The sequence below is a fragment of the Danio rerio genome, chromosome 15 (genome assembly GCF_052040795.2).
Source record: "Danio rerio strain M-AB ecotype USA chromosome 15, GRCz13ab, whole genome shotgun sequence".
Lineage (NCBI taxonomy): Eukaryota > Metazoa > Chordata > Actinopteri > Cypriniformes > Danionidae > Danio > Danio rerio.
Window position 1 is genome coordinate 41,959,043 of NC_141035.1, and position 13,458 is coordinate 41,972,500.

Here is a 13,458-nt window from a genome sequence, read left to right on the forward strand (position 1 = left end):
CCTTTATTAATTTGGGGTCGCCACAGTGGAATGAACTTCCAACTTATCCAGCATATGTTTTACGCAGCGTATGCCCTTCCAGCTGCAACCCATCACTGGGAAACATCCATAAACACTCATTCACACACACACATACACTACAGACAATATTAGCTTATCCCATTCACCTATACCACAGGCCTTTGAGCTGTGAAAGAAACCGGAGCACCCGGAGAAAACACTGGAAGAACGTGCAAACTCCACACAGAAATGTGCTACCCACTGCGCCACCGAAACGCCCATGATACTGATTTTCCCGCTAACATTTAAGCACCGTTCAGTGCTTAAACACTGCTGATTTGCCAAAGTATGCACCAGTGCTCAACAGAAAAGACTGTGATTGGCCGTGAAGGTCATCAGTTCACCACTCTTTACCTACGTTTACTGAGTACGACTGATCGACTGATCTTTGCGGCTTTAACATGCTCCAATACACTCAATGAAGAGCGACACAGGTAGGTCATGTGATCATGACAAAATGGTGGATGTAGTACGTCCGAGTTCCATTCATACTGTTTACATTGATACTGTACAAAGCGTACTTGTCTAGTGGTCAAGTAGTCAATTTAAATGTAGTCCCTACTAAGTAGTAGGGGATTTCAGACTCAGCCATTGTTCTTCAGGCAATTTTCTTTTTCGCTCAGTTTTTTGATGAAACTCTCTGTTTTAGACATGTCCCTTCAGCAAGGATCAGATCCAACTCATTTAATTCAACTGTGCTCTAGTCAAGTTCAAGTGCAGTAAAACCTGACTCTGTAGAGCGCATGCAGCTTTAATCCAGATCCAGCCATTCTGCTCCATCAGTCTCCATATCTGCACACGCGTCTCTAGGGTTTAAACTGGCCTGATGGATGCGCCAGCAAAGCACTCTGGGGTTTAACCTCAGCGCGCCGTAATCCACATTGATGAATTAGGATGGCAACTCTTCATCCCTGAGCCCAAATGAGGCATTCCGATGGAGATTTGGACAATATAAATACCATCCTTTATTCAGAGCGAGACAAATAGTAACGCGACAGAGAATGAAAGAGGACTGCGTTTGAAGCTGTATTTAAGGGTTAGAGGTGCTGTCTGTAATTAGAAGGCTCTGGCTTTTTCCTCATTAATTCACACCTGCTAATTAAAGTGTCCTTAGAGAGGCAGGAGACAGGACACGGGTGTGATTATTGTATTATTATTAGAGAAATAACTGCACGGCGCATCTCAAGGGGCTTTTGATGCCTGTTTGTAGATTCAAATACACTGTGAGGGACACATTCCCACAGAGATGATTTTTAGATAGTTTTTGTTTATAAATGACTCTCGATTTAATGTTGTAGTTTAAATCAAGTTTGTATATTCTTTTTAATCGATCATGGATTCATTTTTAATCATTTTTGGAAAAAAAATTACAAATATATTTATATATAGTGAGTTGTTTTTTATTAGTCGTAATTATAGTTTTATTGTTATTAATATTATTATTTTGTTACTATTATTATTATTTAAAAAAACAATATATGTGTTGTATTTTATTTATCAGTTATTACTATTATTATTAGTATTGTTGTTGTTGTTGTTGTTGTTGTTGTTGTTGTTCTTGTTGCTGTTGTTAATGTTGTTCTTGTTGTTGTTGTTAAAAATAAACAATATATGTGATGTTTTTTATTTATCAGTAATTATTATTAATATTATTATTATTAATATCATTATTATTAAAAAAAACAATATATGTGTTGTTGTTTTTTATCAGTAATCATAATTATTATAATTATTGTTTTTATTATTATTATTACTACTACTACTACTATTAAAAATAAACAATAAAACAATGCATGTGTTGTTTTTTATTTATTGGTTATTATTATTATTATTATTATTAATATTATTATTATAAAATAAACAATATGCATTATTATTATTATTAGTAGTAGTAGTAGTATTACTATTAGTATTATTAATAAAAATAAACAATATATGTGTTGTTTTTTATTTATTTTTAATTATTATTATTATTATTATTATTATTATTATTGATACAAATAAACAGCATGTGTTGTTTTTTATCTATTATTATTATTAAAATAAGCAATATATGTGTTGTACTTTTTAGTCAGATTATTGTTATTATTATTATTATTATTATTAAAACATTTAAAATATATGTATTTGTTAGTATTAACTATAATAAATAAATAAATAACCAAACTTAAGCTAGGTGTCGCTTTTTTATTTTAACACTGATGAAATAATAAAAGTAAAAAAGCAGTACACTTCAAATTTAAATATAAAACCTTTAATTCAGACTCGATACTACAATTGCACTGGTTTCCAATGAAAACACGGTGAAAATGGATGGAGCTCTTTTTATAAACACCAAAACGCTGTTAACCTGTCATTATACAGTAAATGACACAAAACACAAAAAAGTGAACTAACCCGTGAGCTCCAGGATGGTGGGTTTGTGTTTGGAGAAGCAGTTTACGAGGGAACGTTTTCTCTTAACCAGCATGAGATGTTGAAGCGACCACACTCTCTATGATAGTCAGATCTATAGTAATACATGAAACTTTACTTTGACTCTGGTTCCTAAATGAAGCACTAAATGCAAGCTACAAAACCACCTCACTGCCACATCAGTGAGCTGGAAACCAAGACTCAGCGTTTTTCCAGTTTTTCCCAGAATGCTTGGGGGGTAAACGCTACCCTGCGGTGCGACCACGAAATGTGCATTTAACCTCCATACGTACAGGAATAAGGCAATCATGGCTTCATCCTGCTTCCTGCGCCGCAATGTTAATGTTTCCAGACACTTTTAATGACGACCGTGTTCTGTGCTGAAGCCGTGATGTAAGAAGTGCTGTTAGCGTCATGATGTCAAAAGAGAATATATTAGGCCAAATGGACAAATCGAATGCTTTCATTTCAGTTGTGAAAACTGGAACCAACCGAGAGCCGAGGTTTAGATATTAGCATTCGTGATGCATGTTGAGACATTGGAGGACATCACACAGGACATTTTTCAGATCTGTCTTGTGTTCTGGACATATTCACACTGATCCTTCTTTCTAATTATTTCCTGTTCTCTCTCCTCTGTCTCGTGCCACAATTTAATTTGTTATGTTGTCTAATCAAATAGTAGCATAGGCGGCCAAAATTAATATAAAAACGGATTACTTTGTCTCTCGCTGTTAAAGGGGTTAGTTCACTAAGATATATGAAAACAATTTATATTGTGGTCCGTTTGTGGTACAATACGAGTTTGCACACTTTTATGTCACAGTTTCCACTGTGTTTCCACCTAGCACAACAAAAGGGTACCAAAAGGTGGAGCTACACGCACAGCTAAACGCTATTGGCTTACAGAGAAACATCACTAGTGTGTGCACAAGCCAGGAGAATGAAAACAAAGGAAGCGACAATTTTAAATACACAGCTGAGACATTACATTGTATTCATAAATACATATAATATAAACCGTGAGCTCAAACAAGCCTTGTCATCGTCTTGATGAACACCCACAAAGCCAAGAAGAACAGCACAATTTGCTGTGCGTCCTGTTGTTGTTTACGAGGTCGCCTAAAAGCATGTGTAGTTTCACTTTCTCCAGAGAGCTTGCGTGTGTTCGTAGTGCATCTATATGTGAAATAACAAACTTCTTGAGCTCATGATAATAAGATGCACAAGATTATTGAAGTGCTTCTGACATCCGATCCTTTCAGAAACGGACAAACGCGAGACTGATGCACCAAAAAACAAAGGATAAGCCTGAAAAAAAAAAAACAAAGGAGCGATTGATTCTTTTAGCAACCTAAATGTCATGTCATTTCAAACCTTAAGACCCTCATTTTTGTAAACAAAAATTAAGTTTTTAACTATTAATTAATTAATTTTAGATGAAATACAAGAGCTCTTTCTGAAATGTGTTTCTATACAAAATGTCACCAAAAATTATTATTATTATTATTATTATTATTATTATTTATTTTTTATTTTATTTATTTATTTTATTTATTATTTTTTTTACCCAGATCTATATAAACAGGCATTGTACATAATTGTTTACAAATCCATTATGGAAAACCTTGTATATTTCAAGTATACTGCTGTTATGAAAATATACCCCACATCTGCACTTTCATGAATTTCCTCATCAATATGAGTAAGAGGTTCATTTCAGTCTGTAAGGATTTTTAGAAATATGGACGTATTTACACAATAACAGGGTATTAAAACTACACTGGGGTAAAGGCACACATGGGAAGATCTGGTCTTAATTCTTGTTCTTTCCCCTTTTTTTCTTTCTGGTTTAGTGTTGACCGATCGCCCTCCACCCATCATCCGGCAGGGTCCAGCTAACCAGACTCTTGGTGTAGACAGTGTGGCTCTTTTGAGGTGCCATGCATCCGGAGAACCAGTCCCAACCATCAGCTGGCTGAAGGACGGGGTCAGTCTGCTGGGCAAAGACCCTCGGATGTCCCTGCAAGACCTCGGCAGCCTGCAGATCAAGGGTTTACGGGTGAGCCTAAACACTTGTATTTCTTTATTTCTATATTATTTAACTTTATTTTACTTTACTTTGTTTTGTTTTATTTTATTTTATTTTATTTTGCCTTCTGCATTTGGCAAAGTTGGGTGCATTAAAATATACAAATGCAATTAAATATTTAATATAAAAAGTTGCAATACATGGTTTTAATCCCAGCTATTAATGACCAGTTTTTATTTTTGCCTACTCAGTACATCCCTTCTATGAATGTTCAGATATATATCTGTCATTGTGTATTTCTAAGACCATTTGTGTATGATTGCGTGACTATCCGCTGTCAGAAATGCCTTCGTCTAAGTGTGATGTATAAGCTCAGCAAAATTCAATCAGATATCGGTAAGACATAACAGAGACGGGCAGAGGGAATCATATTGCATTACGGGGATGAATGGGAAATATTGATTTTGGTAAATTGTTTGATACTATCACTTAGGGATGCGACAGCTCTCCCAAGAATCATTTACGGAAGGCTGGACGAGCTCCAGCTGCACACACATTTGCACACGCACGCACAAACAAACACACTTTTAGGGCCATATTGAATTTAAAGTCCCCAAGCCCTCCCCATCAGCTCGGGATGGAATAACCATTATGGCTGACAGTGCTGCCCACCTCTGACATTTTATCTAATAAATGGATGTGAGGCGTCCTGATGAAAGGCAACAAACAACGGGGAGAGCGTCCCAGAAAGGTAAAGAGGGGGGGTATCTGCCAGCTGTCAGCGGTCCAGAGAGTTTCAGCGACTACCCCTTTAAATGAATTAGTCTGCCTCTCATTGCGGTTAGTGGGTTGGTTTGTGAATTTGCCAGCAAGGATAAAAGCTGGCTGAAGGGTGCGGAAAATAGAATATATCTACCATATTAGTGTCAACGCCAAACTGAATGTGGCCGAGGTTACCGTACCCCTGGGATCGAAAGCTTGAGCTTACTGTTCATCTAATTAGCCATTTAGTCAATTCCCAATGTGTGATGATTTGAAGAGTAGCGCCAAATATATACTTCTGCAAGGAATGATCATCGTACCCCAAAGTGCTTCCCCTGCACATAGCCAATGCCACTGTCATTAAGTTGCTGCTTTGGCAATAATTTTGCTGAAACATAAGTAGGCAGTGGCAAATATATTTTGCTGCAGCCCAGAGACACACAAATCAGAGGGATTTGCAGATTTGGAGACATCTAAGTGGTAGGACTTTCACCAATGCAGGTTAGGAGACCTTTAAGTGGGAGGGGATTACACCAAAGCAGATTTGGAGACCTCTATGTGGGAGGACTTTCACCAATGCAGGTTAGGAGTCCCCTTAAGGGGGGGGGGAGGACTTTACACCAAAGCATGTTGGGAGAACTCTATATGGGAGGGACTTACACCAGTCAAGGTTGGGAGACATCTTGGTTGGAAGGATTAACACCAAAGCAGGTTGGGACACCTCTAAGTGAGAGGGACTTACACCTGTGCAGGTTGGGAGAACTCTAAGTGGAAGGGATTTACACCAATCCAGGTTGGGAGATGTCTTGGTAGGAGTGACTTACACCAAAGCATGTTGGGACATCTCTAAGTGAGAGGGACTTACACCTGTGCAGGTTGGGAGAACTCTAAGTGGAAGGGATTTACACCAATCCAGGTTGGGAGATGTCTTGGTAGGAGTGACTTACACCAAAGCATGTTGGGACATCTCTAAGTGGGAGGGACTCACACCAATGCAAGTTGAGAGAACACTAAGTGAGAGGGACTTACACCAAAGTATGTTGGAGTACCTCTAAGAGGGAAGAACTTACACCAAAGCAGGTTAAAAGACATCTAGGTTAGAGGAACTTACATCAAAGCAAGTTGGAAGACCTCTAAGTAGAATGAACTTACATCAATGCAGATTAAGAGACCTATAAGTGCTAGGAACTTACACCAATCCAGGTTGGGAGACATCTTGGTTGGAGGGATTAACACCAAAGCAGGTTGGGAGACCTCTAAGTGGGAGATACTTACACCAGTGCAGGTTGGGAGAGTGGTAAGTGGGAGGGAATTACACCAAAGTATGTTGGAGTACATCTAGGAGGGAAAGACTTACACCAATCCAGGTTGAAAGACCTCTAAGTGGTAAGAACTTACACCAATGTTGGTTGGCAGGCCTCTATGTGGGGGAGACTCACACCAAAGCAGGTTGGGAGACATCTTAGGAGGAGGGACTTAGACCAAAGCATGTTGGAAGACCTCTAAGTGTGAGGGAATTACACAAAAGAAGGTAAATTCACCTGTTTTGTTTCTATTTTTCAGCTCTCTGATTCTGGCATTTATACTTGTGTGGCTGCAAGTTCTAGTGGGGAAACATCATGGAGTGCTTTCTTGGAGGTCAAAGGTACTTGTTTGAAACTGTACACATTGTTAGTAATTTGGTTCTTCTAGAAACAGTTTGATTTCCTGATTATTTTGTCTTTCTTCAGAGGCTGGGAGTCTTGTTGTAGTTAAAGATCGGGATGAGAACGAGCTTCCAGGACCTCCTTCCAAACCTCAGGTCACAGATGTCACTAAAAACAGCGTGTCATTATCCTGGCAGCCAGGCCTTCCCGGAGCATCAGCCATTTCTACATATGTCATAGAAGCATTCAGGTACAAGTTGTGTATTAATTTAATTGGTTTTGCCTTTAGGGGAGTGTTCATAGTTTTACTGAAAGATCATTTGTTTAAGTACTCAACCAAACCAAAGTTCTCTCAAAGTAGATGACAATTTTAGTTGGCAACAAGGAGGATTTATGTTGAAAGAATCTTTTCAATCTATTTCCAGATGATTTAAAACATTGAAAATGTATCTCTAAACACATTTGGAGGGTACAAAAAACATGAACAGTATAGATTGTGACCTACAACCTCAAACTGGCACAATATTATCGACTGTCCTTGTGAATTGCAACCACTAAATGTTGTGACTGAATAACTCTGACATCACTGTCCCTCATTTGCATGCAGCCAATCGGTGAGCAACAGCTGGCAAACTGTTGCCGATCACGCCAAGACAACGCAGTACACCATTAAGGGTCTCCGCCCTAACACCATCTACCTGTTCATGGTGCGAGCGGTCAACGTCCAAGGCCTGAGCGACCCAAGCCCCATGTCTGAACCCGTCCGCACTCAAGGTATCTATATCTGTCATTGTCTGTATATTCTATTTAGAACTCAATACAATGTAATATCATGATTGTAGACAACAAAATGATCACAGTTATCATTTTTCACGATTAGCTAATCGCAGGATTTACCATGAGTTATCTAAATCCCAATAATCAATCACTGTTTTAATGATAATGAAAATTTGAAAGAGTTTTACAGAGCATCAGACAATTTACAATCATCTACCTTGAAATTGGTGACCACCGCACCAATTCTAATTATGAAAACAAATGGTTTCCGTAACAACAACTTCCAATTAAATCCTAGCTCTTGCTAAAGAACAAGATTTAGATACCACACAGTCTAACACTGCCATACACTCATTAGAAACAGAGGCTGTATATAACGTACAACAAACACAGTCTACTTTTGGAGTGTACAATTGAGTTAGAGCCCTGGTTGCTACCTTAATGATCATTACGTCGAGAAAAAAAAGGACTGGAAAAAGATTCGATTAAGGTGCCACACTTCTCCGGATGTTCATTAGGGGTGACTGATTCTTAGACCTTGGGCTGGATGTAACCTCAGTGGTTGGGTTGAAGCTGTGCTGGAGTCGGTGCGAATGACTCCTCGTCGCTCTTTTAGGGGATTAAATTGTATTTAAGGGATTACGTTGTACTGGACAGTAATTTGGCACTGTTGGAGCTCTATAAGAGGTTATAGCACTGGCCTCTGTGTGTCTCTCTTTACAGATATAAGTCCTCCAGCGCAGGGTGTGGATCACAGACATGTGCAAAAGGAGCTGGGAGAAGTTATTGTGCGGCTACACAACCCTGTGGTCCTTAGCCCTACCACCATACAGGTCACATGGACGGTAAGACGCTCTATTATTGGATGGAGCTGTTGTAAATGCTTTAGCATGTTAACTGAGAGTAGAGAGATGTTGTAGTGTGTAATTAGAATTGAACAATGTTGTGTTGTAAGCAAGTTTTGTTGCTGAAGTTGCAGAGGGTGAGTGAACTATGATTAGACAAAGGGAAAGCATGACTTTACCTTGATTGGACTGAGGTTTAAGCATGAGAACTGTGTATGATATGTAGTAATATACAGACAAGATGCCTCAGCATTAAAATTCTATCGTCATACTGTATATTCAATTTCTTATTCTTTGTCAATAAAAAGGCAAATTTTGTCCATTATTAGCATTACTATGGACCACATTTGCTTATGTATTATAGTAAAGTAAAATGAAATGTAAATTTTTATTTTTATTTAATATTTACTTTATAATACTACAATTATTAAATTACAAATTAAATTAAATAATTTAATTAAAATTAAATTAAAAGATAAAATAAAGTAATAAATAAATTAAACTAAATTAAATAAAAAATAATAAATTACGTAAAAATAAAATAAAATACACTGAAAATGAAATGAAAATAAATTTATTTAATTTAATTTAATACTGAAATAATTTTATTGCAAATAAAATAAAATAACTAAATTAGAAGGTAAAATAGAGCAATAAATAAATTAAATAAATTAAATAAGATAAAAAAGTAAAAAGTAAAAAAAATGGAAAATAAAATAAATAAACATAAATAAAATGAAAAAACTAAACCTGTAGTTAAATAAAAATCTTTAATTTAATACTAAAACAATTAAATTCCAAATTTAATAAAATAATTAAATTAGAAGATAAAATTAAGCAATAACTAAATTTAAAAATTAAAAAAATAATACAAATTAAAAAGTAAAAATAAATAAAATGAAATAAAATACAATTGTAATTTAATGAAAATAAATTTAATTTGAGATATATATATATATATAGCTATATATATATAAAAGAAAGAAAGAAGAAAGAAAAAAAAGAAAGAAAGAAAGAAAGAAAGAACGAAAGAAAGAAAGAAAGAGAGAAAGAAAGAAAGAAAGAAAGAAAGAAAGAAAGAAAGAAAGAAAGAAAGAAAGAAAGAAAGAAAGAAAGAGAAAGAAAGAAAGTTTCTCAACTTGCTTGTTGTCTCCATTTCCCACTGCAGTCTTCTCTCACTGATATAAACACTTCAAAAGAGTTTATTGTTTGTTGAATTGCATTAAAATGGAGATTTTACAGCTCTGGCTTTGTCACATTAGTTGGTAAGCACTCTCCTGCGGTACATCAATGATTGCCATCAACAATCATTACAGAGACAAATATAAGCGTCTGTCTGTTGGGCCTAAATGGAGGATAGACTAGTTTTCAGCGGCATTTCTCTCATATGAATTATCCATAAATCATCAGCCTACTCTCGCGCTAAACGTAGGTGGTGTCAAGAAAGCTTTTACGACCCTGAATCATTCAATTAATGAAAGTTAAAATGCGTAGGAAGGATGCCCATTGGGCTGATTTACTCCACGTGTAGGGAGGAAAAAGCAGATGTTTAATATCTCACTCTGAAAGCCAGACTCTGCTGTAAGCAGGACATTAATGTGAGTTATACACTCGGTAAATACAGCTAAAAAAAGAACGAGGCTCTCAACAAATGAACGGTCTTGTTAAGGATTTTGTTGATTTGAGAATCCGTTTCTTCTTTGATCCTTTTGCCGAGATATTCTTATGTGTATATTTGTACATATGTGTTTATTTCGTCGCAGCTGGACTTTTATTTGTCATGTTTGTTTTAATTTAGATGTTATTTAGCTGTATATTGTTATTGGCTTATGTAAAGCATTTCGATCAAAGGGTTTTGATTGGTTGAGCATGTTGCTGTATGTAAATTGGAGATGAGGTTGGAAATTTGGGACGATTTGTTTGTTTTTCCTTTCTTCGGTTGAACCATGCTGGTCTAAGCTGGTTTGGTGCAGGTCTAAATCGCCGGTCAAAAGCTTGGATTACTGTTTTTATGCACTTGTTTGTTAAAAAATAGAGTAAAACTAAAATACTGTAAAATAGTATTGCAATGTAAAGTCACACTGTAAAAACAATAAATCTACAGTCGCTTACTGGGTATTTTGGTAGCCAGGAAGACTGAATTTACAAGCGCAATATAAATCAATGATTACAATATACTGTAAAATTTACAGTAACTTACTGGCAATTTGTGGTTGCCAGTTTGACTATCCGCTTGTTAAGTCGTGACGTATGGAATGCTGTATTCGGGTTCAAGCTGCTACGCATTTGAATTGAGAAAATATTTGTTTATGACCACTTCTTAGTCATATCACACATTAAAGTGAACTTCTCTGGAGAAGTCTCTAGTCTCTGGACTTGCTGCATCGCTGACACCAATATTTTAACAATTGATAAAAATCACTTTCTGGTCATCAGATATCAGGCATGGATAAATATATTACTATCTATGTTTTTAAAAGTATTACATTGCTTTGCACACATTTATTATTACCGTTTGTTGAGTCTCCCCATACAGTTTAATATGGTGCTTGGACCCGGAAGCCGCTTTGTGTGACGTCACATGGATAAATGTACAACTGCACTGTGTAATTGGAGTGTAAAAATACAGCACAATTGTAGGTATTTATTTAGTGTGAGCTTTGTAAATTTACAGTAGCTTACTGTGAACCAAAATTTCCAAGAACTTACTGTAAATATTGCAGTACATTTTTACAGTGTACTTTGTTTTGCTGTTTGTGTCTAAATTTTGAAATGCTATTTATTTCCATTTTAATTTAGTTATTTTTTTTTTTTGCTTTTGTATCTGGTGTTTTGTTTTTTTGTTTGTTTTGTTTTTTGTTTGTTTATTGCTTGTTTGTTTTGTTTTGTTTTGTTGTTAGTTTTTTGTTTTGTTTTGTTTTGTTTTGTTTTGTTTTTTGTTTTTTGTTATGTTATGCTATGTTATGTTATGTTGTTATGTTATGTTATGTTATTATTTTTTTATGTTTTGTTTTATTTTGTTTTGTTTTGTTTCGTTTCCTTTCCTTTCGTTTCATTTCATTTCATTTCTTTTTTTTTCTTTTTTTTCTTTTCTTTTCTTTTCGTTTCGTTTAAAATAAATGACTTCTTTCAAATTAAAATAGGGTCTTGAATCATTCCTTAGCACACTTGTCCCCCCCCATCCCCCCCCCCCCCCCCTCCCCCCCTTTCCCTTGCAGCACTCACATATCTTTACCTTTCGAGCCGGAACACGCTTACATCATTGATGATGCGACTGTTCAGTTTAACAGAAGAGAAGCACTCCCGCTCAGCACAGTGTAGATTGCTTTAGTTATATTGTTTTGTATTACTTTTTTTGTCATTCGGGATGAAGTGACTTATAAAAATATTTTGCCGAACAGATGCTCCTCGTGCTGCAGTTATTAAGTTTGCTGAAGGTGGCAGCTGATGTGTAGTAAGAGGTTTGTATCTTTAATAAGCCATGGCAGCTCGTGTTTATTGAAAAGTAAAACTTATTAATAGCTCCATATGAAACAGTCCCTTAAAAGTCATGTTGTTTCTTTAGTTTGGTGCTCATGCGCAATTTGCAATTACACTAAATGCATGAGCCTAACTGAACCGCGATCTGGCTCACCTCTTCTATCTGGGCTAGTGCTGGCCAATTGAGCCGCACCTGGGCCCAATTCGGAGCACTCACACTTGTCTAGCAAACTGTGAAACACGCCCAGGCATGGTTCGGATAGCCTAGAGTGAGTAAGCCCTTACTCATTAATTAGTGTTACGGTTTCGGGCGAATGTAAGTAGGAAGGTAGTAAATATATAGCACAAAATTGATAGTATTTGAAGTGTTTGTTACTGTAGGTGCTTCATATAGTTTAAAAATGCTAAATATTACTTTTCTTATCTTTTGACATACTGTGTTTTCACATAGTTAATAATAGAGAAGCTTTTGATTTCATCTTTATATTTTGGGTGACTTTAATTCTACATACTCGTTTTGACTCCAGTTTTTGAAATGTCTCATCCCCTCAGGTTGACCGCCAGTCTCAGTTCATCCAGGGCTACAGGGTTTTGTACAGGCAGATGTCAGGCCTGTCTTCTCCAGGAGCCTGGCAAACTCAGGATGTGAAAGTCCCCTCAGAGAGGAGCATGGTGCTCTCGGCTCTAAAGAAAGGCATCGTCTACGAGATCAAAGTGCGTCCATATTTCAATGAGTTTCAGGGCATGGACAGCGAATCCCGAACCGCAAGAACAACAGAGGAAGGTATAAAATTTAACTTCTTTTATGTAATAAAACTGTGCTGTGTGCAATGGTGTAAAGTAACAAATTGCATATTCTCGACTGTAATTGAGTAGGTTTTTTTTCAGAAATTTAAGTAGTTTAGCAATAAAAAATGACTGCTTGACTGCTACCTTTTCAGTTTTTTGGTTTGAAGAACTTCCAATTATAAGAGCTGCGAGAAATCCCTTTATCACTTGCTTTATACATTAGGAAAATAACATTACACTTGGTGTTTTAGTGTGACATTAGTACCTTCAGCATATCTGTGGCCAAAATTGTTCCTCCTTGTTGTTTATCCTACGGCCGTGTGTCTCAACCATGTTCCTGGAGAACCACCAACGCTGCATGTTTTGGATGTCTCCTTTGTCTGCCACACCCATTACAGGTCATTCAGTCTCTGCTAATGAGTTAATGATCTAAATCAGGTGTGTTTGGTTATGGAGAGATTTGCAGAGCTCTTGGTTCCCAAAGAACGTGGTTGAGAAATACTGCCCTACAGTACAGTGATATTCAACAATATATGTAATATTGCTGTGGAAAGTTTTTGTAGTTTTTCATCGTTTGTTGAACGTAATTTGTTAATAAGTTAATAAGCTAATAAGTTCCCTGAATGACCTGGAAGGAAAATAATACAGTTTA

The 13,458-nt window shown here is 36.4% G+C and overlaps 1 protein-coding gene across 10 annotated transcripts in view; it reads left to right on the plus strand.

Moving 5' to 3' along the window:
* robo2 (roundabout, axon guidance receptor, homolog 2 (Drosophila)) overlaps positions 1-13,458 on the plus strand; it is an 848,620-nt gene that overhangs the window by 750,824 nt on the left and 84,338 nt on the right. For all 10 annotated transcript variants that reach the window (XM_087283262.1, XM_087283263.1, XM_087283265.1 and 7 more), the window contains 6 exon segments: positions 4,332-4,537; positions 6,833-6,914; positions 7,000-7,165; positions 7,523-7,689; positions 8,416-8,537; positions 12,570-12,801. In XM_087283262.1, the coding sequence (XP_087139388.1) occupies positions 4,332-4,537; positions 6,833-6,914; positions 7,000-7,165; positions 7,523-7,689; positions 8,416-8,537; positions 12,570-12,801 (975 nt within the window).